Source organism: Camellia sinensis, chromosome 10 (assembly GCF_055761805.1).
Source record: "Camellia sinensis isolate YWXY chromosome 10, ASM5576180v1, whole genome shotgun sequence".
NCBI lineage: Eukaryota > Viridiplantae > Streptophyta > Magnoliopsida > Ericales > Theaceae > Camellia > Camellia sinensis.
This window is the reverse complement of record NC_138970.1, coordinates 93471913-93497098: the sequence shown is the minus strand read 5'-3', so window position 1 is coordinate 93497098 and position 25186 is coordinate 93471913. Positions and strand designations below refer to the sequence as shown.

The 25186-nt window shown below is 40.4% G+C and overlaps 1 protein-coding gene across 2 annotated transcripts; it reads right to left on the bottom strand.

The window, feature by feature from the left end:
• Positions 1-15361: 15361 nt before the first annotated feature.
• On the bottom strand, positions 15362-24735 carry LOC114301540 (uncharacterized). 2 transcript variants are annotated; one of them, XM_082891840.1, is made up of 12 exons: positions 24068-24706; positions 23895-23962; positions 22082-22164; positions 21243-21410; positions 20034-20133; positions 19357-19442; positions 18034-18116; positions 17545-17672; positions 17352-17453; positions 16367-16660; positions 16150-16272; positions 15362-15910 (listed from the first exon to the last, which is right to left on the bottom strand). In XM_082891840.1, the coding sequence occupies exons 1-12, from the start codon at positions 24561-24563 to the stop codon at positions 15527-15529; spliced, it is 2115 nt and encodes a 704-aa protein (XP_082747966.1). In that variant the 5' UTR covers positions 24564-24706; the 3' UTR covers positions 15362-15526. The 2 variants fall into 2 exon arrangements, with proteins under 2 accessions (XP_082747966.1, XP_028102289.2); XM_028246488.2 differs by lacking the exon at positions 21243-21410 and having other exon boundaries at positions 24068-24735.
• Positions 24736-25186: the final 451 nt, after the last annotated feature.

The following is a 25186-nucleotide window of genomic DNA, read 5'->3' as shown; positions in this document are numbered from 1 at the left end:
GATTCAGAACTATGGGAGTCTGAACTGTAGGGCTAATCAAATCCAAAAGAAGCACGAAAAGCAAGCTACACAATCCCACATTGATTGTAGAGGAAAACTTTGATGGGTATTTAAACCTCAAGATTTTGATAAGGGCATAAGCCCTTTAAGGCATCCAAATTTTCCGAATGAAAGGAGTTATGGATGTTTCAAGGATGGGCTTTGGCCAAGACTATGGTCCAAGTTGGTTACGCAAAAATTGCCACACACGCAGGCGCGCGCGCTGCCTGAGCTGGGCCGGGTTCAGGTCGGTGGATTGTGGGCTTGAGGCTTAAGGCTTGGGCTTGGGCGGTTTAGTGGTCCACCAACCTAATGGCTGGAGGCTCCTCCTCTCTCCCATATGGTGTATAAATAGATACTAACCTTTTAGGTTATAGACACAAATTTTTTGCTTCTAGAATATATATAATCAGTTTGCTTCTGCCTATAATTTTTTTTCCTGTGTGAGTGTGTTGCCATTGTTGGTTTGCCAAAGCCATCAGAAGGTGCTTCTGCATTAGTCGATCTAAACCGTCGCATCCTGGGAGACAGAAGCCGACATACCTATAGCACCCACGGTAAGGTGGGTAATTTGTTTTAAGGAGACTATGATATCACACAAGCTTTGGTTTGTGTTTTCTTTAAATTTATTGTTTTGTGTATTTCTGTGCAATATCATTGTAAATTCCAGTATATTTTCTTAGTATGTAATTTAATTTGATTAATCATGAATTTATTTATTTTAGTTCACTACGTTAATTTGTACAACAATCTTAAAACAGATTACATATTTTCTATCAAATTGACCAAATAGATTCGTGTATGATTTCAATTACTTTTGGTTTTTATTTACCGAACCACCTGTAGCAATTTTGATAGCCCACATCCTAGTGACTCTTGGAATATTATATATATGCATGCTACTGATTTCCTAACCACCGAAACCATTATTTTATATATATGCAAACTGCATATTTCGAGATTCAATTGATTTATTCGAATAGGCTACTGTTTTAATTTATTTAAATTTATATATATTGTGTACCATCAAAACAAATTCTTGAATTGTACGAGCAAGAAATAATCTTCTCGTATAATCTTGTTGATCAAGTCTGCGCTCCTCCAAACGTTGTTGCTTTACTCCCTAAAAACACAAGCGTGAGCTAGCTGGCGGGTATGTGCCAGATACCTTTTCGATGCCTAAGTTAGCAAAATAGGCAAATAGAAAAAAGCTCTATGTATTCGGGAATCAAAGTTGTGTTACCTCTACATAGGTTATGTTGTGAGGTTTTATAGTCCTCCAAGTAAAGTTCTCCTAGGAATCACACTTCTGAAAAATAATGCTTATCCTTCAACACCTCCCTCATTGCTTAAATCAAGTGAGATGGTTTTACCACGGTTGGATGATAGTATGACCGAGCTAACACTAGCCCTTTGTCATACTTAACCCACTGTCTTCGCATGCAACACATAACTCGGCTCTCTTTTCACTTGTACCTCGGTTTTGGCCTGCTGAGACCGAACTAACTATACCAAGTTTTAACCGAGCTAACAAGATCAAGGTCTTCCGCAGGACGCCCAAATACCTCATCTCTGAATACCATGACTGAGCTAATCACCATGCCGATCGTGGTGACTGTAACCACATTTGGACCGAGCTAATTACAAGGTCCTCTTTACACAGCCCTTTTTACCTTGGCCCATTACCACACCTTGGCCTAGCTCGGCCCTAATGCACATAAAAAACTCCCTCTCAATTGCCCCTTAATTCCATCTGCGTAGCATGATTGGGATTACCTATCACCAGCCGAGCTAAAACTTTAGACTTTCAACCGAGCCAAGTTATTACCGGGCTACTGATTGGTTCGGTCAAAAAACATCTTTTCAGTCGCTGTAAAACTAAATCGCTTTCTCTTCCATGGACACGTGGCCAGCCCCCATTGGTGAAGTACAACTGTCACAGCCGTCTTCGCACTCCGAAAAATTTGAATGCCTTAAACCAACTACTTCTACTATTCATCTTCTCTCTCTCTTTTGCTTGAGCCTCTATTTTTGTAACCTCAGTACCTGCGAAGCTTGCGTTCTTATCACCATCTTCGTGGTTTCAGATCTGCATCCTTTCGTTTTCAATTCGTAAGTAGCTCAATCCTCTATTTCTTTCCATTCATTTTGCATTGTACTGTAATACATTGGATAATATATATGTTTTGCAAAAGCACTTTCTTGCAGTTTCCATGGGAAATAACCACTTAGTAAAACCACTAGATTCACAAACAATCTGAGAAATGACGCTTTAGATCCAAAATAATACTCCAACCGAACTAGGATCTTGTTTGTATTAGCTGCAAGCCTAGCCAAACTGGATAACTCTTCTAACAATCGGACTAAAACTTCATGCCATACCTGTAGTTGCAATCAGTTTAAGAACCTTCTATATCATTTAACCGGGCTAGCAAACTGTATTAGGTTTGCGCACTATCGCACTAGAAAGCCTTTACCAACGACCGAGCTATTAGGGGGCCAAACCAGCTCTGACTTAGTCAAAACCGAACTAAGAATGCTGCACCCTAACCTTCAACCAGGATACGAACCTCTCGTTTACTTAACCGGGCTAAAGTCCTTCGCTTCAACCGAGCTAAGGACGGATAGCATCCCATGTAGCCGAGCTAGGACCATTTATTTTGCTTTTGTTTCTTTTAGCACGGTCCAACGATCTGTGCTTAACACCTTTTTTTTTCACTTTGCAGACTTAGGTTGGCCAGGCACTCCTTTGAACGCTCAACCGAGATACTCAGCGTCATCTCACCACCGAGCCAGTACTCCAGCTAAATTACACATAATTTAAGACCACGTGGGTAAATATAGGTTTTTAGTAAACTCTCCAGGGGCTATGGCCGAGTTCCAAAGGGACTACCATATCCCTGATGATGTCCACCTTAGTTTAGCCGAACTAGACACCACTCCCTGGGGAATACCGAGCTTCGTTCCCTTCACCATTCTTTCTACTGTAGAAACCGGACTTCGATTCCCCGTACAGCCCCTTCTTTATGAATTCCTCAGACAAACCAGACTTTGCCCTACCCAGCTCTCCACAAATTCATACAGAATAATAAATGGTATCGCCAAGCTAAACTGCCGGCTTGGCCTTAACCCCGGTTTAGCCGAACTGTTTCACCAATACTCCCTTGGCCAGAATGAAGATGGCTGGGTATATTACCTAAGAATAAGACGCCGCTGAGAAAAGATAATAAAGAACACCCTAGACAAAGATGTAAATGACGACGATTTTTTCTGAGTTTCTGGTAACTTCGAGGACCATGAAGCCCAAATACCAGGAGACCACATCAACTGGAATAAAGGAGTAGCCGGTATAATTACCTCGGCTTAGTTTTGTGCTTTCTTTACTTTGTTTATAAGTTTGGCACCGTGCTAACCGTTGGCTTCTTCTTATGCAGATTTGAACCATCTGAAGTCAGAGTACAGTTACCCCAATCTTGATGCACTCCGCACCGCACTAAGATATCGAGATCGAGGTTGGGCCGAGCTACTCAACTTTGAACCGACGTACAGATACAGCTGCAGGAGAAAGACCAAGGTGACAGATTTTCTTTTAGAGCCATCACTTGAGCCTAATCCAACCCTTCCATAAATCAACCTTATCCCATTAACTGCAGAACAAGAAATGGCCAAAAAGATAGCAGTAAGGGCCCTCATCACCGAGACAAATCAGGCCGAGGTACCACTAGCCGGCCACACACAAGACGCCGTAGTAGCCCTTCTAACCGCACAACCGTCCTTATCTCGGCCAAGCAAGCGTGCACGGACTTCCACAACCGAGCTACGCCTTGTTGACGAGGATGAAACCGTGCTTCCCCAAACCACACCACCGAGCCCACAACCTGAGCGCTCAGACCGGGCTAGCCCATTAGAATGGGTGCCCAAGGTCACCTACAAGAACCGAGCTATCACTGTCTCTGACTCGGTGGTCGTCAAGAAAGACCATTCGCTGGCTTTTAACCTTGCCAAGAGCGTATGTATTCCAGCCGACATGGAGCACCACTACTATCTCATTGAGCTAAAGGCCATTCTCTCGGCAACAAAATCAATGGTGTTGGTAAGTTCTCCTTTTTCTTGCCCTAATTTCTACATTTGTTTGCTCAGTTCAACTCAAAATTGTTCCTCTTTTTGCAGGCCCTACAAAAGAACCACGTCGCTCACAAGCGCGTGTTAGAGCTTTGAAAAACCACAAGGCAGGCCGTGGCAGAGGTCAATGCTAAATCAGCCGAGCTGGAGGAGTCCAAAAAGAAAATGGCCAAGCTACATATCGAGATGGCCCGCCTGACCGATCTTGTCAGCTCGCCTGAAGCAGATAAGCAAAAAGCTGCGGCTGAATTGAAAGACAAATATCTACGCGAGCTGGCCAAGCTCGAGAGAAAGAAGAATGTTGAGAAAATTGAGCTGGAGAAGAAGGTGGAAGACGCGGAAGACCGCGGTTACAAAGAAGGTGAAGCCACGTATATCTTGCAGTGCGAAGCTGCCTACGATATATTTTTCAAATGTGGGTGGAAAGCAGCCGTGGCGCAGCTCGGTCAAGGCCAGGAGACCGAGGTCTTCAAAAACCCTCCTCCACATTTCATACCGAGCTACATGGTGGAGTATGCTACTGCCATTCAACAAAAATTTCTTCAAGCTAAGGAAGAAGAGGAGTCCCCAGAACCCAATAATACTCCGGTCGTCGCCAATGATCCCGTTGTCCAGACAGCTCGGGTGGAGCCGCCGGTGGAAGACTTGGTTGAAAGTGTGACCGAGCTACCTGCTAAAACCGGGCTTCGAGTTGATCTAAATGCGGATCTCGATGACCTTTTTGCTTGAGCCAATATTTTCTTCTTTTTACTTTTTTGGAAAGAATGTGTAACCGGGCTGAGGCCCCATCTTTTGTACCTTTCATTTGAAATTTCAATGAAATCTTCTGTTGTTTGAACTGTTAGTTCGGTTAACTCTATGCTTGCACTTATTTTCTTACCATAAATGAAGTATGACATTTTCTGGCCGAGATACCTATCTCGGTCTTAACCTTGTATTCTGTTCTGCCATACCTGCCAACCTCTTCAGCCTGGATCCTTACCTCGGCTGAAGAGTACTTAAAGTTGGTTATTCCAGCCAACCACTCTTCAGCCTAGATCCTTATCTCCGCTGAAGAGTACTAAAAGTTGGTTATTCCAGCCAACCACTCTTTAGCCTAGATCCTTATCTCGGCTGAAGAGTACTAAGTGTTGGTTTTTCCAGCCAACCACTCTTTAGCCTAGATCCTTATCTCGGCTGAAGAGTACTAAGTGTTGGTTTTTCCAGCCAACCTCTTCAGCCTAGATCCTAATCTCGGCTGAAGAGAGCTCAAAGTTGGTTATTCCTGCCAACTTAGAGGAAAATGTTTGGTTATTCCGGCCAAACTTCCTGCAGCCCAGATCCTTATCTTGGCTTAGGAGAAGTAAGTGTTGGTTTTTCCAACCAACCTCTTCAGCTTAGATCCTGATCTGGGCTGAAGAGAGTTCAAAGTTGGTTATTCCTGCCAACTTAGAGGAAAGTGTTTGGTTATTCCGGCCAAACTTCCTGCAGCCCAAATCCTTATCTCGACTTAGGAGAAGTAAGTGTTGGTTTTTCCAGCCAACCTCTTCAGCCTAGATCCTAATCTTGGCTAAAGAGAGCTCAAAGTTGGTTATTCCTGCCAACTTAGAGGAAAGTGTTTGGTTATTCCAGCCAAACTTCCTGCAGCCCAGATCCTTATCTCGGCTTAGGAGAAGTAAGTGTTGATTTTTCCAGCCAACCTCTTCAGCCTAGATCCTGATCTGGGCTGAAGAGAGCTCAAAGTTGGTTATTCCTGCCAACTTAGAGGAAAGCGTTTGGTTATTTCGGCCAAACTTCCTGCAGCCCAGATCCTTATCTCGGCTTAAGAGAAGTAAGTGTTGGTTTTTCCAGCCAACCTCTTCAACCTAGATCCTGATCTTGGCTGAAGAGAGCTCAAAGTTGGTTATTTCGGCCAACTCTGATTTCATTGCCCCTAGCTCACTAAACTACTTTTACAGAAGAAAACCATTATGCTGAAAAGGAAACTACTTGCTTTATTGAAAAAGGAAAAATTACAAGTACTTTAAAGAAAAGCTAAAAATAAAATAGTTTGAGATTAGCAGTGTTTTATGGCCTGGGAATGACCTTGCTGTCTCCATCCTCCAAGTGGTATGCCTATTTTCCTGCTAATCCAACCACTTTGTAAGGTCCTTCCCAATTAGGCCCTAACTTGCCATCTCTGGGTACCAGGGTGTTTCCCATTATTTTGCGTAGCACCCAATCTCCAATCCCATTACTTTGCGTAGCACCCAATCTCCAATCTTGAATTACCTCGGATGTACTGTCTTGTTATATTTTCTGGATAACTCTTGCTGGTATGAGGCGATGTGAACCAGTGCTCTTTCTTTTCTTTCTTCCGCAAGGTCGAGTTCCAAGGCTATGGCTTCTCCATTTAACTCTGGGTCAAAATTTTCGCTTCTGATGGTGGGGAGGCCGATTTCCAGTGGGATTACTGCTTCCATGCCGTAGGATAAGGAGAATGGCGTTTCTCCAGTTGATCGCCGAGGTGTGGTACGGTAAGCCCATAAAACATGAGGAAGCTCTTCAGCCCACTTTCCTTTTGCTTTCTCTAACCTTTTCTTCAATCCATCCAAGACAACTTTGTTTGATGCTTCCGCCTGGCCATTTGCTTGGGGGTATGCCAGTGTAGAGTTGTAGAATTCTATCTTGTATTCTTCACAAAAGCCTCTAAAAACTTTGCATCGAACTGAGTGCTGTTGTCAGATATTAGAGCCTTGGGTATGCCAAAACGAGTGATGATATTCTGCCAGACGAACTTCTTCACATCTTTCTCTTTTATTGAGGCGAGTGCTTCTGCTTCTACCCATTTCGTAAAGTAGTTTGTTACTGCAAGAAAGAACTTTCTGTTGCCGGGTGTCGTTGGAAGTGGTCCTACTATGTCCAAGCCCCACATTGCAAAGGGCCATGGGCTAGTTAATGGTAGAAGCTCTCTGGCTGGTTGATGTATTTGGTGTGCAAACTTCTGACATTTCTCGCACTTCTTGACATACTTCTCTGAATCTGCTTGCATGTAAGGCCACCAATATCCTTGCAAAATTGCTCTGTAAGCCAATGATCTTCCCCCTTGTGGCTTCCTCATACGCCTTCGTGTATCTCGAACAAAAATGTCTCGACCTTGCTAGGATGGACACATTTCAAGTAAGGTCCTGTGAAGGATTTTTTGTACAAGGCCATTGATGGAGAGAGCCAAAATCGCTGTGACTTTGTTCTTATTTTGTTGGCTTTTTTCCTCTCTTCGGGTAAGATGTCGTCCTTCAAGAACACTATAATGGGATCCATCCATGAAGGGCCTAGTTCGGCACAACATACCTTAGCTACTTCGGGTTCTTCAATGCTTGGTCTTGGTAGGAAGTCGATCAGTAACGAATGTGGGATGGATGTATCTGCCATCGAAGCGAAGCCTGCTAGTTCATCTGATCTACTATTTTCTTCACGGCCGATCTGCTCTATCCACACTACTTCGAACTTCATGATCTCCTTTCTGACTAACTCTTGGTATTTAGCAATCCTCTCATCTTTTGCCTCGCAGTCGCCTGAAATCTAGTTTACTACCAGCTGGGAGTCACTGTAAACCATTAGTTTAGTGGCCTTCATGAAAAGTGCTGATTTTAGGCCTGCTAAGAGCGCTTCATACTCCGCCTCGTTGTTTGATGCTGTAAAGCCTAGGTTGACTGCTTGTTCCACTACTAGGCCATCTGGTGAGATGAGGACTATGCCAAGTCCTGCACCATGCCTGTTAGATGCTCCATCCACAAAGAGCTTCCGCATCTCTCCAACGAATAGCTTCCAGCAAGTTGAGAGATCAGATGATGTCTTTGGGTCGTGAGCGTTGCTGATGTTTTCTTCCAAGTCCACACCTACTGTTTGCCCCTCACTATCTGACTGTACCAAGTTTTTGTTTGTTGATGAGTCTTTGCCTAGTGCAGCATGGTTTGCCTCTTCTGTACTTTCCTCAATCCGATATGCCTTGGGATGTGGCTGAGTATCCTGTATTAGGGGTTGCGCATTTCCTGCAGCACCTTCCGTCCCCATTTTGATTGTACTAGTCAAGTTAACTGGGCAGATGTGATGACTTCCTGGCGTGAACTCTGCCACAAAATCTGCCAAAGCTTGAGCTTTTATTGCAGTTCTGGGTTGAAACTTGATATCATACTATCCCAATTCCACCGCCCACTTTAAGATTCGCCCAGAAAAGTTCGCCCTCTCAAACAAAGCCTTTAATAGGAAAGCTATTAGGACGATTATGGTGTGGGCATGGAAGTAATGCGACAGTTTCCTAGAGGCCATTATCAGGGCTAAAGCCAGTTTTTCTAATGGTAAGTACCTGGTTTCTGCGCCCAGCAAGGTCTTGCTGACATAAAAGATGGGCAAGTGTTGGATTCCTTCCGCTCTGACCAATACCGCGCTGACTGCGTGCTGTGAAACTGCTAGGTACAAAAAAAGCTCTTCTCCAGGTATTGGGGTTACTAGCAACGGTGGAGAAGACATGTATTCTTTCAGGCTTTCTAAGGCACGGTTGCATTCTTCATCCCACTCAAACTTGGCCTTTAGAGCTTGGAAGAATGGTCGACATCTGTCTGACGACCGACTTATGAACCGGTTGAGCGTAGCTGCCATGCCAGTGAGATGTTGCACTTCTTTTACTGAGTTGGGCCTCTCTAGATCCTGGATTGCTTTGATCTGAGAGGAGTCTGCCTCTATATCTCAGTTGGTCACCAGGAAACCTAGGAATTTGCCCGATCCTACGCCGAACGCACACTTGGATGCATTAAGGTGCAACTTGTTCTTCTTCAGGATCTGGAACAGGTCCCTGAGATGGTCCTTCTCATCCTTGCTCTTGACCACCATGTCATCTATGTAAGCCTCCATTGTTCTGCCTAACAATGGTTCAAACATCTTGGTGACCATCCGTTGGAATGTTGCCCATGCATTCTTTAGGCCAAAGGGCATGACCTTATAACAATACAACCATCTAGGCGTTGTAAAAGATGTGACCTCCTGGTCAGGCTCATACATAGCAATCTGATGGTAACCTCTATACGCATCAAGGAAGCTAAGTCGATTATGGCCTGCCGTCAAGTCTACCAGTTGGTCTATCCTGGGTAAAGGAAAGCTATCTTTTGGGCATGCCTTGTTGACTGTTTTGTAGTCCACGCAAACACGCCATTTTCCATTCTTCTTTGGTACTACTACTGTATTGGATATCCACTTGGGATAGTGCACTTCTCTGATAGCTCCTGCCTCTAGAAGGTTTCCTACTTCTTTCGCCACTATCTCGGCGTGGTGGAGTGTTGATCTGTGAGTGCGCTATATAATTGGTCTGGCAGTTGGGTGGACATTTAATTGGTGACAGATGAAGTTTGGGTCAATGCCAGGCATGTCATACAGCGTCCAGGCGAACACTTCGATGTTAGAGGTTAAGAATTCTATGACCTCTATTCTCTCAGTGCTGGATATAGATGAGCCGAGCAAAAAGAACTTTTCTGGGTTCTTTTCATCTATCCTTACCTGTACCAAGTCTTCCACTGCCTTTTGTTCAGCGGTTTTGCCTACATCCACAAACAATTCATTGCTCTCAGGTTCTTCCACCATCTGTACATATCTTTTGGCAGCTCGGCTGCCATTTACTGTGACGAAGCACTGTTTGGACATAATTCGGTCTCCAAAGACCTCTTCAATTACTTCGGCTTCGCTGGGGAACCGTAGTACTTGATGGCATGTTGACGTTACCGATCGCATGGCATGCAACCATGTCCTTCCCAAGATTATGTTGTAAGTGGAAGGGACTTTCAATACCCAAAATTTCACCTGTTTCGTCATGCTTCCTGCTCTGACTGGGAGGATTATCTTGCCTACTGGCCACTCTGGCATTGAGTTGAATCCGATCAGGAGAGATGTTGCAGGTGCCAAGTCTTTATCCTCCAGTTTCAGTTGTTTGAAGGTTTCGTAATACATTATCTCACATGAGCTCCCTTGGTCAATCAAAACCCGTTTGACGTCGAAATTCTTGATGTAGAGAGTGACAACCAGTGCATCATTGTGAGGGCAATATATCCTTGCCAAGTCTCTGCCTGAAAAAGATATGACATTCGTGGCCTTTGTTCTCCCTTTTTTGATGGTAGGTTGTGCACTTAATACCTCCCTTAAGTGCTCAGCCTTTTTGATCATTCCCCTGAGCTCACATACCTGCTCAGGTTTGAATAATCCATGTATTACGTTGATTACGCCTTGAGGTGGGGCGTCGACTTGCATTCCGTTTGGGTTGTTGTGGTTCTAGGAGGCTGGCTGTGTCACTCATTCTATGTACTGGTCAGGTGCCCAGCTGCCACTAACTCCTCCAAATGCTGCCTCAGCGGCGTGCAATTTTCAGTGCGGTGCCCCTTTTCATCATGGAAGGTGCACCGGGACCTCTCGTCATAGTCCTTTTGTACTTCTCCCAACTTTGTTGGCCATCGGACGAAAGGTTCACTGCGTATTTCACTGAGAATTCGGTAGATCAGTTTTTTGAACACCGTGATAATAGCAGTGCGAACTCTTAGCCACCTTTTGTCTGGGTCCTCTCTGTTGGCCCGCTTGCCTCGCTCATTCCTACTTGGTCATTCTACCGTGTTGACTTTTGCCGTAGTCTTTTTATCTGGCATTGCTGTTGTGCCAGATTTTGTTTTAGCACGGGTGCCATCTTCCTCCATGCGAATATGTTAATGTACTCTCTCCATTAAGGCCTCCATCGTGAGAGGGGGAGTCATAGTAATTGAATCCCTCAATTTGTTGCCGACTAGCAGGCCCCGTTTGTATTGTGCAATGGCGAGGTTCGTAGGGCAATCCCCAATTTGGTTGAAGGTTTCCCAATAGCGACTGTTGTAGAACCTCAACGTCTCCTTTTCGCCCATGTCAATAGAGAGTAACTGGTTGATCTCCACTGGTGTTTTGGTGTTCGTCTTGAATCTAGTCACGAATGCCTTTGCCAACTGTGCCCATGAGGCGATACTACCTTCTGGTAGCCTTTCGAACCAGGTTAAACCTAGGTCGCCCAGGCTGGATGGGAACAGGATACAAATTAAGGCCTCGTTCCGCCGGTATACTGCCATAACCTGGCGAAAGTGGCTTAGGTGCATGTAAGGGTCTGTCTTCCCTTCATAAGTAGTGAATTTGGGCTGGAGAAAGCCCGAAGGTAGTGGCGCGTTCTCTATTGCCGGAACGAACGGCGAGCTCTGTAACCTTGCTAATGCTTTGTCTGTTGGTTCATAAGCAAGGCGCGGTATTGGCATTCCTACCTCGACGCTCCCATGCGTCCGAGGGGCCAACCGCTGAAGGGCTGAAACTCTGCGTGGGTCGCGTGCCCTGGTGTCCTCCTTCCATCGTGCCCTTTCTTCAAGCACAGTTCGCAAGTCAGATGACCTACGTAACTCCGTGTGCCTAAATGACGTTTGGTGCGTGTGTGAGGGCAGATAGGTGCTTCCCTCAGTATATGACCTCTCAGTTCTCGTTCTTTCAGACCTGGAGTAACGAGTCCTGGAAGTCCTTGATTGAGTGTCGCCTATTCTAAGGTTCTTACTTTCTACTTGCGATGGTGTGGTACGCCTATCACGATCTTCCGAGTGGCGAGGGGGCGTGTTGCCTTTGCGCCCCTCTCCTGTCGCCACCCATTTTCCTTTTATCTAGTGTTTCATCAACTCCATGTCTGCCGTCATCCTCCTTATTAATTCGTCCTACTCCTTCACGCGATCCTCAAGAACTTGAGGGTCCAACCTCCGCCTCTGTCTTTCAGGACTTTGAGAGCGACGGGGGCTGTTAGCCCGCCTCCCCCTTGCATCCCTCCGGGGGTTCTGTCGCTGGGGTTCCAAATCCGCCATGGGAGCGACAAAAGGCAAACCTTCACGCCTCCCACCCCCCTCCGAGGTTTGCCCATCAATGGCTGATTGCGGCAAGTCTTCATTGTGCGCCATTGCTTCCAATTAGAGAGGAAAACTCAATCAAGAGGTTTTGTTCTTTCTGGAATTCCCACAGACGGCGCCAATTGTACGAGTACAAAATAATCTTCTCGTATAATCCTGTTGATCAAGTCTGCGCTCCTCCAAACGTTATCGCTTTACTCCCTGAAAACACAAACGTGAGCTAGCCGGTGGGTGTGTGCCGGATACCTCTCCGATACCTAAGTTAGCAAAATAGGCAAATAGAAAAAAGCTCTGTGTATTCAGGAATCAAAGTTGTGTTACCTCTACATAGGTTATGTTGTGAGCTTTTATAGGTTCCGCATAGCATAATCCTAGTAGGACTCTTATTCCTCCAAGTAGAGTCCTTCTAGGAATCACACTCCTGAAAGATAATGCTTATCCTTCAACACCCCCCTCACTGCTTAAACCAAGTGAGATGGTTTTACCACGGTTGGATGATAGTATGACCGAGCTAACACTAGCCATTTGTCATACTTAATCCACTGTCTTCTCATGCAACACATAGCTCGGCTCTCTTTTCACTTGTACCTCGGTTTTGGCCTGCTGAGACCGAACTAACTATACCAAGCTTCGACCGAGCTAACAAGAGCAAGGTCTTCCGCAGGACGCCCAAATACCTCATCTCTGAATACCATGACCGAGCTAATCACCACGCCGACTGTGGTGACTGTAACCACATTTGGACTGAGCTAATTATAAGGTCCTCTTTACTCAGCCCTTTTTACCTCGGCCCATAGAATGGCCCATTACCACACCTTAGCCTAGCTCGGCCCTAATGCACATAAAAAACTCCCTCTCATGAATGTACACTTTATTGTAGCCCACTGTTGCTGCCATGATATTCTTGCCTTGAAAGTCTATTTAGTCTACTACATAATTTGTTGTACTCACTTCTTGTATTGAGAACAAATAGGAAATATTTTTATGTAGCTACAATGCATAAGAGCACTGTTTCAGTATGGTTTTTTTTTTTTTTTTTCCTCCGAGGATACATAATTGTACATTAATATTTGCACAGTTATGTTTTCTTTTATTTCTAGATCTCTAGTAAAAGTTGCATACTTCTTTGTTTTAGTATAATTTTATTGTATGAGTATGGTTCATGATTTCCTACCATGCTTTGCATGTCCTTTTATGCTAGAATATGATTTGCGTACTCATTAGTGTTTTAGATTTTTCTTAGGTAAAATAGACGAATTCACATATTTTAAATTTCTAGATTTGTAATGTAATTTGCTTAGCACTGGTTTTGTTCCTAACCCATCTTCAGATGCAAATACCAATGCAAAGAAATGCAGATATTCTCGTTCACCTGACTTCATGTATGCCTCTTTGCGTGATCCATTTCCTTCGACCACTTCCTCTCCTCGTGATGGTGTGTCTTCACCTTCACATTCAGAAGTCTGTACTAATTCATCTATGGACTCAAACAATGAGATTGTTGTTTGGGCAAGCAGGGATGGAACTAAGATTTCATCACCGAAGAGGCGAAAAGACAAATAAAAAATTTTCACCATATATATATGCACGCATGTATGTACAATATGATATATAAATTATTTATATACACAAAAAAAATTCAAATACCATAGAAGTAATTTCTAATAGGATGAAGTTTTTTTGGTGCAAAATAAAAATAGTGCAAGATAAGAGAAAAATAAGACATGTATTTTTTATACTGGGGGCCATTTTATGTATAAAATGAGATATGTTTTACAATGCTATGACAAATCATATTCTTCACAGAAACAGAAGGACCATGGCCTCTCATAGTCTTCCCCTAATTCTGTCCCTGGGGCAAGTATAATGAATACCTTAACTCACGAGAATATTGTGGTTTATAGTACGCAAAACATGAAATCTCTTAATGGTGCCACTATGCCCTTAAGCGATCACAAATGGGCAGGCTATAAGATGAATGCAAGCCAGTAATATGAAGGATTGAAACTGACATCTCCTCTTTGTTTATGTTGTCTTGTTAAGAACTTATGAACTTTCAGATGGTGATTTAGACATTTACAACTTAATGTCTGTTGCTTAAAGGTAGTAGTTTCAATCTTATCTTAGTTTGTTGACTAACTTTTATGTGTTGAAAGAGTAGTTTGGGTCTTTTCTTAGTTTGTGGACGAACTTTAATGTATTGAAAGTTGTAGTCAAAAACTATCACCGAATGTGCCCCTTTTTATCAATTCAGGTGAGTGAAAATGGGAAGATATGCATGTTTTGTGGGTTTGGTGGTATGATAGGTTTTACATTGGTAATTTAAGGTTCTTGTGGTCGGAGCTTTTGTCTCCATTAGACTTGGGAAGTTACACGTCTATACTACTGCATATAGAGAGGATTAATGGTCTTTTACAGTGGCTAATATACAGCCCTCCATGACCGATAATGCCCTCGACTTGCTTGGCAATGATCAAAAAAATATATATATTTTAAATGTTAAAAATTATTTATTTATTTTTCCTTTTTCCTCTTTTAAATTAAATGATAACAAGAGGTGGTAAGGAATTTATCAATGGAAAGATGGTGAGAAATTTCTTTTTTCTCTCAAGCCCCATTTGGCTGGAAGGAATTGTGGTGTCTCTATGGCTTGCCTGACCTCTTTTATGGAGTAGGGGTCAGCTCCTCTCCAGACACGAATGCTTCAAACCCATCCAGACTTGATTAACAGGTTTCATTGTTAAAATATTGCTTCTACTCAAAAGTAGGAGAGGAAAATCATGCGACAAAAGAGGAAACGGAGAAAAATAGAAATAGGTTCTACCGACTATCTTCTCCATCAACCTCCCTCCACTATTCGTGCACCATTCCTCTTGTTTCCTCCAACACCAACCCATTCTTATTTCTCCACCCAACCACCTCTCTCTCTCTCTCGCTCTAAATAAAAACATATACATGTGAATTTTTTTTTCCTTCTTTATTCTGCGATCGTATGCAATAACTTTATTTACAAAAAACAATTAGAGCTTTATCATGATTTATCATGCTGTTTTTTTTAGAAAATGATTTGTAAGATGTTTCTTGTGGAACATCAATTCTCTAACAACTAGCACACACTGCATTAAAAATAATAAATACTAATTAAATTAACAAATAATTAACTTTTCTCCTTCATCAATTTATCTATGTACAATGTAATGTCCGATTATACCCAAATATAATACGCAAAAGTGGTCACCCTATCACTAGTGTTTAGTGTTTTGCGAAAGGCTAAAAAGCCTCTCAACAATCCAAAACAAATCAAATTGTTGACAAACTATCACAAAAAACAAATTCATTCAATTACCTCCATAGGTCAAGCACAACCCAAAATTGATTTCCTAAAAAAAAATTAAACCCTAATTTGAACTACAAAATTTGTTGTCTCCAGCCAAGTACCGCAATAATCAGAATACAATTATGTATAACACTCACATGAGGACTCCTTCAATATTAGTAAATGCTTTCTTTGCAATCTTGAATTTTCTGGCAAGGGAATTTTCATTACCGACAACATACTTGTTGATGAAGAACTCTACACCATTTCGAAGGGATTCATACTCGGGACTAGCTGCTATACGAGTGAATACATTCCAAACAAGGCTATCAGGATGCTCAAAGATGGCCTCGAATAGCATCTGAAAATGCTTTATTCTTTTTGGAGTCAGCTGCGTTGTATCACTGAAATCAACGGCCTTCAAGACTGCTAGAGAGAGGGTGAAAGAGGTAACCATTTCTGCAACAAATTTTGATAGATGCATTGATCTCATCAACTGCATCGACTCCAGTCCCTTGAAGTGGTCCCATAGGCAATACTGTGAAGTAATATCAGCAGCAAAAATAAATAAAAAAAAATAGAAAAAATAAGACGAGCAAGATAATGAAAGGAAAAAGCTTTAAGGAAAAGTCGGCTGTGCCATAGGCAAACGCTTTAAGGAAAAAGCTTTAGGCAATACTGTGTCCTTTCTTAGATTTCTAATTAATTCATTTTCTTTTTCGCACAATATGAAATAAACATTTCTGAGAGAATCAATCCAAATACTAAAAGTAATACCTGTAAAGTGATCTTGTGGTTTTTATCATGGCTACATAACTTGATAGCAAGAACGGAGTAGTACTTGTTAAAGATTTGCTCCTGTAAACAACACTCCACGAGCACTCGCATGATCTCCCTATCCTGTACACAAAAAATAAGTAATGAAGATGGCAAAACAAGTAAAAATAAACCACAATCCATATAAAGATCAAGAAGACAAACAGATGATGCTTACCTGCTTCCCTTGCAAATCCAACCTTAGAAGTTTCTCAAAAGCATCAACATAGTCCTCCCCACTCATTATTACACAAAAGATTGCTCTTCTAACGTCTGTGTTCATTCTCTGTACAGCAGCAAGCTGTAGCAGTTTCTGGGCTTCGAGGGACTCCTTGTCCATTGTGCTCGCAACCTCTTCAAAATTGCTAGTTGTGGATGCCATATCCCCAGACAACCACCACTGGCCTTTCTTGTCAGGATCAACGAGCCTGCTCCATTTGAGCCCTCGAATTAAAATACCTTCTACCCTCAGCTGCAAACACACAATCAAGTTAAAAAAAAAAAAAAAAAAAAAAAAGATTTGACAACTCATCAGGTTCCTCAAGACACGATGCGCATAGAAAGGAATAACACCCTTCATTGGTTAGCATTTGAATGATAGGTTTGATAAACTTAAATGAGAGACCACAATTACAGTTTGATGCTGCAAAAGCTTAGAGATGGATAATAAGGGTAAATACCAAATGAGAGTAATCAGTAATTGTAACCTTCTTATAACCTAGTTCGTTCATTCAAAGCAGATAACATTAACTTATCAATTATCATTATTAATGCTATATCCTTTGTGGCAGGTGCAAAGAATTGTGTTCCCATGTCTTCTTTCCAAATATCCTAAATAAAGATAACTTCCCTAAGATAGGGGTGTCATGTGTGACATCTGTCAAACACAGTCATAGTTACTTTACGTAAGTGTCATGCTTCATAGCTGGTAAGCCATGCTGAAGGCTGTAAATTCAGTTTCCTACCAAACATATACCCTGAGATATGTTGCACCTCTTCAACACAGAGTGGATTAGTGGTGCAATAGAAAAGGTGTGCATGGCATTACTCTAGCCCAGTGCTAGCTTAGGGTTGCAATGCAACAGGATGGCCTTAAGCTCATGGAACAATCCCATGCAACAAATTAATTACATAAATACTGAAAAAATATCAATTTGCAAGACCTTCTGTAGCCATTTTTTTATCCGTGTATGCCGCGGAGTATCCTCTTTTGCCCTCCTTTTGTTGTTCTTGATATCAAATATGGTTTCAAGCATGAACTCCATCTGTGAGGATTATGGAGTAAGCAAGTTGCAGACAAGAAGAACAAACAAGTGAACAATAGAAAAAATATCTCATATATTCATGCATGCATACCCTTTTGCTACTTGTATTTGCTTGGCCGTTTCCAGAAGAGGCCTTCAACTCATTTGCCCTATTCTGCACACTCAGAACAAAATCTTTCATGGCAGCAGGGTCATCACCTCTTAGATTCATCCCACAGCCTGCTTAGGCAAAAGCAATTAAAGTTAAAACATAAATTGCTGCTCTACTACACTAGCAATGGCATGTTTTGACATTACTCAATATTAATCTAATGATACTATAAGAAGTCAATGTGGGACGGACAGTTCATTCAGTTAGAAAAAGAAAAGAACAGAAACGAAACAGCCAAGTGCGGGTAATTTGTGGTTGTAAACAAAATTAAAAGGTAAGTATTTAAAGTGCAACCAATTGAAAATTAACATCCAAATACACACAAACTCATGGAAACCACATACTTCTATTTCTTCGTTCTTTTTTCCTTTTTCCTTTTTAATAAAAGAAGTCAGAGAGAAACCAGGACCAATTATTTAAGTGGCTTACACTGTAGAATTGTCAAGATAGTAGAAGCATCTATCTCCATCAACCTCTTGCTCAGCATAATCATGAAGTCATATATCAAATCACTGAAAAAGATCAACAATGGAACTGCTTGTTTAGCATAATGGGGTTGCTATAAATATTTAAGACACAAAGTTAAATGACACAGTAACCGAAAGTAATGGTATCTTAGTTATCATTCTCAGGTAAAGACGTATAATGGCAAAGCAACTAAAAATAAATAAAAAGAAGCAACATCAATCACGAAAATTCAGCTGATACAATTTTCGTAACTTTGTGACAATCCAGCAGTTGCCATATTGCCTGATCATGCTGTGAAGTGCTGTGGTCATTTTGTTGAAAAAGGGAATAACTCAATTGCTCAAACAACCAATGCTAATCAGAAGCATGAAAATGGATTTCATTTGCAGTATTGTGGTAACACTATCACTTTTCTGGCCACAGGGTTTGGTAATTACAGTACTCCTGAACCCCAAATTATGCAAAGTGCTAGAGTGGTATTGACAGCACAATCCAGGTTCTGCTAGGTTCAGGTTTATTAGCATGCATTTGAAAATTTCAATAAGCCGTACTGCAATAACAGGCAACATACAAAGAGATAGTCACAACGGAAAAACCCACTTTGAAAGGGAGTTCCGGGACATGCTTTTGACCAAAGTTTTTAAAAGCGAATGCATAATGTGAGGTGTTTTACCCCTCATGGGGTGAGGCGTAAGCATTTCAAATTCTGAATTTTTATATTTAATAAATATTTTAGAACAATAAATAAATACATCAAAATTAAATATAAAGGTGTAAATACTTTTATGCTTAAGGTTCACTGCAGAGAAGGAAGCTTTGCTTTATTGAAAGTGAAATTTATATTCTTAGATTGAGCTTCTCCCTCAGCGTTAACTTCATTTTTTCTTGATTGGTCATTTACTTAATTTTTCCAATAGAATATAGTTGTGAAAGGGGTTCTTGTTTATTTTTTATTTTTTATGTTTAAACCATCTACTAGAGTAAGTTTAACAAGACCCTAAGACAAACTCTCCATATGCGTACTCCTCACATGCTTATGCGCAAAAGACATACAAGATGCACCTAATGCACATGTCTCAGACTGTGGGTGCAAGCCTTTGGGGAGTAAAGCCTAGAAATAAAAGCCTTGAGGCATTTTTCCTTAGCCTCGCCTCAAGGTGAGCATCGAGGCGAGCCTTTAGCCGTTTAAAACTTCGCTTTTGACAACAAGGAAAATTTCATAATTTGCTTGTATACTATCATTTCTAGCACAGTCAAGAGGTCACAATGATAGAAGTTACTCACCTTGAGCAAACTCCAGAAATGTATAAATAAGACAGTAGAAGTGTCAGATTTCGCAGAGAAAGATTGTCTTCTTCCAGGTACTCATCCTGGGGGGGGGGGGAAGAAAAAACAAACAAAAAAAAAAAGAGGTCATTTTCAGTAATTTTCTGAAAGTTCCAGAACAAAAGGCTTATATTCACACAATTGTGTGAGCCTTCAAAAATGGCCTACGCTATTTTATTTATTATATATATATATATATATATATTTACATATAAGAGGCACCAGAGGGGTGTGCAAAGGTAAAAGAATTTCACGCTCTTCCTTTCGGAAAAAAAAAAAAAGGATTAGTGAAATCCTATTCATTGCAGCTTTCTCTAGACCTCCAGGAAAGGCATGCAAAAAAAGAAAGGCATGAATCATATGATCCTTTTGTCACCCAAGAATGAAAGGGGTGATCTCATTGTTCTTGGCATGTGAAGATGCGTTGTTAGTTTTTGTTTTTTTCATTGATGCCGAACCTAAAACTATGCCTGAGAGATAACTGTCCATACACTAATATAGGGATGCATGGATTCTCAATAAGAGACGAGCTGCGATGGTTCCCCCTGGACTGCCTGAATCTCACAATTGATTGTTGGAAAGGTATATACTTCATGTAGCAAAATAATAGAAATCTTATTCAAAAAATGAAGCACCTCAAAACATTTAGCTAGGGAAGCCAAAAGCTTTGCACCGAAGTCAATCCCAACCAAAGAAGCCATGCCTGCAACAAAAGCGGCGAAAACAGCAGCATACCTTCACATAGAAATAAGGACAAAAATATCAATTGAGAATACAAACATATGAAGAGAATAACAAATACACTAGAAAGAAAAAGGGCATGGCTTAAAATCAAATTGTACAATACAAATGGCACGGAAATCTATCAGATTTAACAAAAAGAAAGTTATGTGCAACCTAAGGAAGAGACTATGAAGCATGGGCATTCCAACATCAGTGCCGTGGTGGTGTCCGACACGTGGACACATCGGGGACATGCCAGGGACACGTGCGGGACACGCCAGATGGCGTGTCCCTTTAATTTAATGATTTTTTTGTAGGGGACACGGCGGGGACATGTGTGTCCCCATCGGGACACGGCATGGGACATAGAGGGGCTATTTTTTTTTTTTTTTTTTTTATTTATTTTGCCTCTCTTATTTAGTGCTTTTGTGAAGAATATTGTTGGATGTTGAATGCTGAATGTTTTTCCTTCTCATCTTAGTTCTAGTTATCGTTTGTTATGACTTCATTGTGAATGGATGATCTATTAATTTGTTTAAATGTAGTGGTTATATTTATTGAATTAATGTTACTATCTTAGTGTTTGTTAATTTTGATTTAGGATGAATGTAATATGAATCTACATAACACATAAAAATATATAAAAATAAAAAAAAATCACAGTGTCCCCCGCCGTGTCCGTGTCCGTGTCCGTGTCCGTGTCCTCATTTTTTGGAAATTGTCGTGTTCCGTGTCCGTGTCCGTGTCCATGTCCGTGCTTCATAGGAAAGAGATGATAATAAAATGTAGCATGTATTTCAAGCATTTTAAGGGAAAGCCGCATAAAAAAGATACTCTATTTCCCAAGCCACAAGCCACAAGCCACTAGGGAAAATTGATATTTCCATTCTTACAATCATACAGAATTTGATTCGCTTTTTAAAACACATTTACATCAATTCTATAAAAATAATTTCAACACAACAACTATGCTTTTTGGGTACTATTGGATTCCAAACCACCTTACTGCGAGAAGACATGCACTAAAAATTATTAGATGCAATATTATACACAAATAAAAAAACAACGCCCAATTAGTACACATTAATGTGTGTTTGGGAGGGAAAAGATTGAGTACACACCTAACCTTTAGCATAATGCACAAAGTGGTGGCCCCAAGACTTGAAACCATAACCTTAAGGTTATTAGGCCAAGTCTTAACCATTGAACCAATGGTCAGCAGAAAGATCCTGTTTCTTTCAGAGTTGCTGGGTGGCAAGATTTGGTCATTGAGGTTCACGTTGAAATTTCTAAGATGGACAAATTCAAAAGTGAAAAGCATTTTCAGGATCCAACTAAGGATAGAGAAAAAAGATCAACACAAGATCACAGGAATCTCAAGATAGATAACCAAAACAAAAATTATTACATAAGTTCCTTTGCCAACAGTTTAAAATAAAAAACATTTATACCCTTAAATATGTGCAAACTTTAAGAGAAAAATAATATTATTTAAACTAGTTTAAAGGCCTCATACTATCCACTAAAAGTCTTTCTAAAATTTACTGTTTCATTGGCAACAAAGAAAGTAAGCATCACAAATATGATTTTCACACAAGCAAAATTTACCAAGACAAACCACCTCCCCAAATAATTGGAAGTTTTCCAATTATGCCCTTGTAGAGCTAAAACAAATTAGGAAAGAAATTTCCAGTACAAGTTGGATCCGTTATGATGATGCATGGCAAATTTGTTCCCAATGCATATATACTAAATATATTTAGCATAAGAGAGTTCAAATTTATAATGTAAAGACAATAATGAATACACGGTGATTAATCTATAAATCTTCTTTAATTATCATTTAGAAAGTTCTTCTATCTTAGTCTTCAGTATGAGTTTTACTTAGATCTGGACTTGATCAAGAGAGCGCGAAAAGGGAGTACAACTTAAGGTGTAAAAAATAGAATGAACACTTAACTGTTCATTTCCACAAGGACCTCCAGAACACGATGCCAAAACTTCTTCAGTAATAAGCTTAGAACCAGTATCGCGAGCAACAGACTGCAAATCGGGAAAATTAAAAGGTTGAAGCTTCAATACAGGATCAACCAATGCAGATTGATTGGTAGAGAATACTACGTCAGCAATAAACAAGACATATTCAACAAGAACACATTAAAAATAACACAACAAATATTTGACTATGGGGCGACTGGAATTCTGCAAGCATATGCCCACTATACTATGCAAGACCGCAGAGCACCAAGTTTCATCTGGACATGTCTCAGAGTTCACAAGGCAAACGGAATAGATGACGCCAACAATCTTAGCTATGTAGGTCTTTTAAATAACCAGATAAACTCAGAAATAAGATGTATCCATGATGACTCCATTTAAAATCTATTATAAAAGTAGCTGCAGTACTAATGACTCACTAAAAAGTCTAGAAGATGTATCTTGTGATGACTCCATCCTGACATTTTTTTTAAAGGTAAGGCAAGGAAAATCGAACTTGAGTCTTTTTGTTAGGGGAATGTGACCTAAAGCCACTGGGGTGTCCCCAAGGGCCTAGGGGAAATGTCTCCATCCTGACATCCAACATTCACCAGATCCTTTCTTTTTCCTTAATTTTTTATTTACAACTTATAAAGGGTATTTAGTTATATTAGGACTAAACCTACCAATTTCTATGAAAAGTTAACATATATATAGACTAGGAAGTACGGATACGGATATAGATACAGGATACGGTGATACGGGGATACGGATACGGCGATATGCCAAAATCTGAAAAAGTAAGATACACGGGTACGGCGGAGATACTTTTGTGAAAAAAAATTTATTTTTTTATAATTTCGATAATGTAATATGCATGAAAATAAAACCTTAAGCAAATTAATAAATAAAGAGAGGGATTCCTATTAAGCTAAGAGTCTTCAAACATTCATAAAACATCCAAAACTAAAAGCAAAAGCAAATGCAAATGCAAATGCAAATTAAACAGCATCCTTACATGCCAACACTAAAAAAAGAACGAGAACCGAGAGAAGAAACATGAGAGTGAGAGAGCGAGAGAGACAATAAGGATACATCAATTAGACAAATTCTACTACTTTAAGAGGGACTAACGTGTAGATCCTAATAGGTGGACTTATTATTCAATAGGTCCTATAATAATTAATGGCATTTTTATCAAACACTATTAGAAATTGCCACTAACTGTAAATTTTCAACGACATTTTGAAAATTTTGACACAAAAAAGTCACTTATTTTCAACTTTCAACGTCAGTTTAAAATTCGTCACAAAAAGATGTCAGTAATTGCAAATTTTAGGGACAATTTATAAAAAGTATGACCAAAAAAAGTCATTAATTGTCAATTTTTAATGACATGCAAAAAATCGTCGCAAAAAATTATCTTTACCAACAATTTTATTAGGACTTATTTTCAATAGGATCTTATGAGAACTAAGTCTAACTATTAAGACCTATCAATAGTTTACCCTTACTTTTAACTCTCACTATATTCCTCTTATCCTAGAACTAAACAAAGTATTACAAGTACCATATAACTTCGAGTATCTGAGACTTCAAAATTATCGGACACTCTAAAATTTAGGAAAAATTAATTAAAAAGTATCCGATACATATCTGCGAGTATCAAGGAGTATTGGTATCCCATAAGTATCCGATACAAATACATCTCCCTTTTCAAACCAAGCTTCATATAGAAGACTAACATTCAAGAGAAAAATAATAAACAACAGGCTGTGCAAAGGAAATAGGCTTACACGAAAGATAGTGGAGATTTCTCTGGTAACTGATTCTACATTAGATTCAGACATCCTATTCAGAAGTCCTGGAGCATGTTAAATTTTATTAAGAAAATGCATTGCAAATATTGCAGAATCTGATGGTAATAACATGATATGCCAAACTTCAATGCAAAACTCAATCTACATACCTCGTACCCTTCTACGAATTTGAGAGAACTCTTCTGATTCCTTTGCCACACGAGATCTCAGGTGTGGGGCTACATATTTTGTATTTCTATCCAACTGAGGTGCCTTTGCAACAACTTTTTCGAGTGGCATCTCATCTAGACTGTCTTCAGTCTCAAAGGAATCAAGAACAGATGGAATTCCTTCAATTAACAAATTGATGTCATCATCACCACCCCGTAAATTCCCCTCTTTAACCTTGAGTTTCTTAGCAAGTTTTTTTTCCAAATACAAATCTGCCTCGGCAGATACACGATCATGTCGGGTTTTCATTTGTAGATATTCTTCAAACTTTGTTTTCTTTTTTTTCACCATCTTCACTGCAGCTGAATCAGTATTTTTTGAAGAATCCAGTTTAGTCTTAGATTTTTTCAGTTTGGTAGGCTGCTCAGTGCTTTGATCTGTCTCATAGCAAGTTTCAGCTGGCTTAGATAATCCAACCACTGTCTCCACTGCCATCTCACTACCAAGCTCTAGTTCTTGAGTGAGACGGAGAGACACAGACAGAGAGTGAGTGAGATTGAGCGAGAGAGGGACTGAGATCGAGTGACAGAGACAGGGCGAGAGCGAGAGCGAGCGATAGAGACGACTGAGCTAGGGTTTGTTTGTTTTATTTTTTATTTTTTATTTTTATTTTAGATTACTTTTGTTAATTTACATTTTGACTCCATTACAAATTTTCAAAATTATTTTTTTATCTTGCCGTGTCCCAAAAGTATCCCAAACGCATCCTTGAAGTATCCTTGTGTATCCCCAAACGTATCCGAATTCAAAAAATTAAAATAAAAAAAAAGAATAATTCTCTATCGTATCTAATACATATCCCGTCATATCGAACGCGTATTCATGTCCAATACGTATCTAATATGCATACAAAGGCTATTTCGGAGTATACGTGCTTTTTGGCATCAATATGTTATCTGAAGGAATTCCATCTGTGATTGATTTCTTTGAGGAAGAACCAAATCCACTACCTGAAGAAATTTTGAAGAATAGATCTAAGAACAGTTCTGTATCTAAGAAGCCCTCAAGTCAATACATACACCAACATTTTACACCACGCACATAAGGACCGATAAGGT

Excerpts from the sequence above, each read along its gene's own strand:
- LOC114301540 (XM_082891840.1), bottom strand. The coding sequence starts at position 24,563 with ATGGCAGTGGAGACAGTGGTTGGATTATCTAAGCCAGCTGAAACTTGC. Across the intron at positions 23,963-24,067 it reads AATTCGTAGAAGGGTACGAG|GACTTCTGAATAGGATGTCT; the intron begins GTATGTAGATTG and ends AACATGCTCCAG. Across the intron at positions 18,117-19,356 it reads ATTTCTGGAGTTTGCTCAAG|TGATTTGATATATGACTTCA; the intron begins GTGAGTAACTTC and ends GATCTTTTTCAG.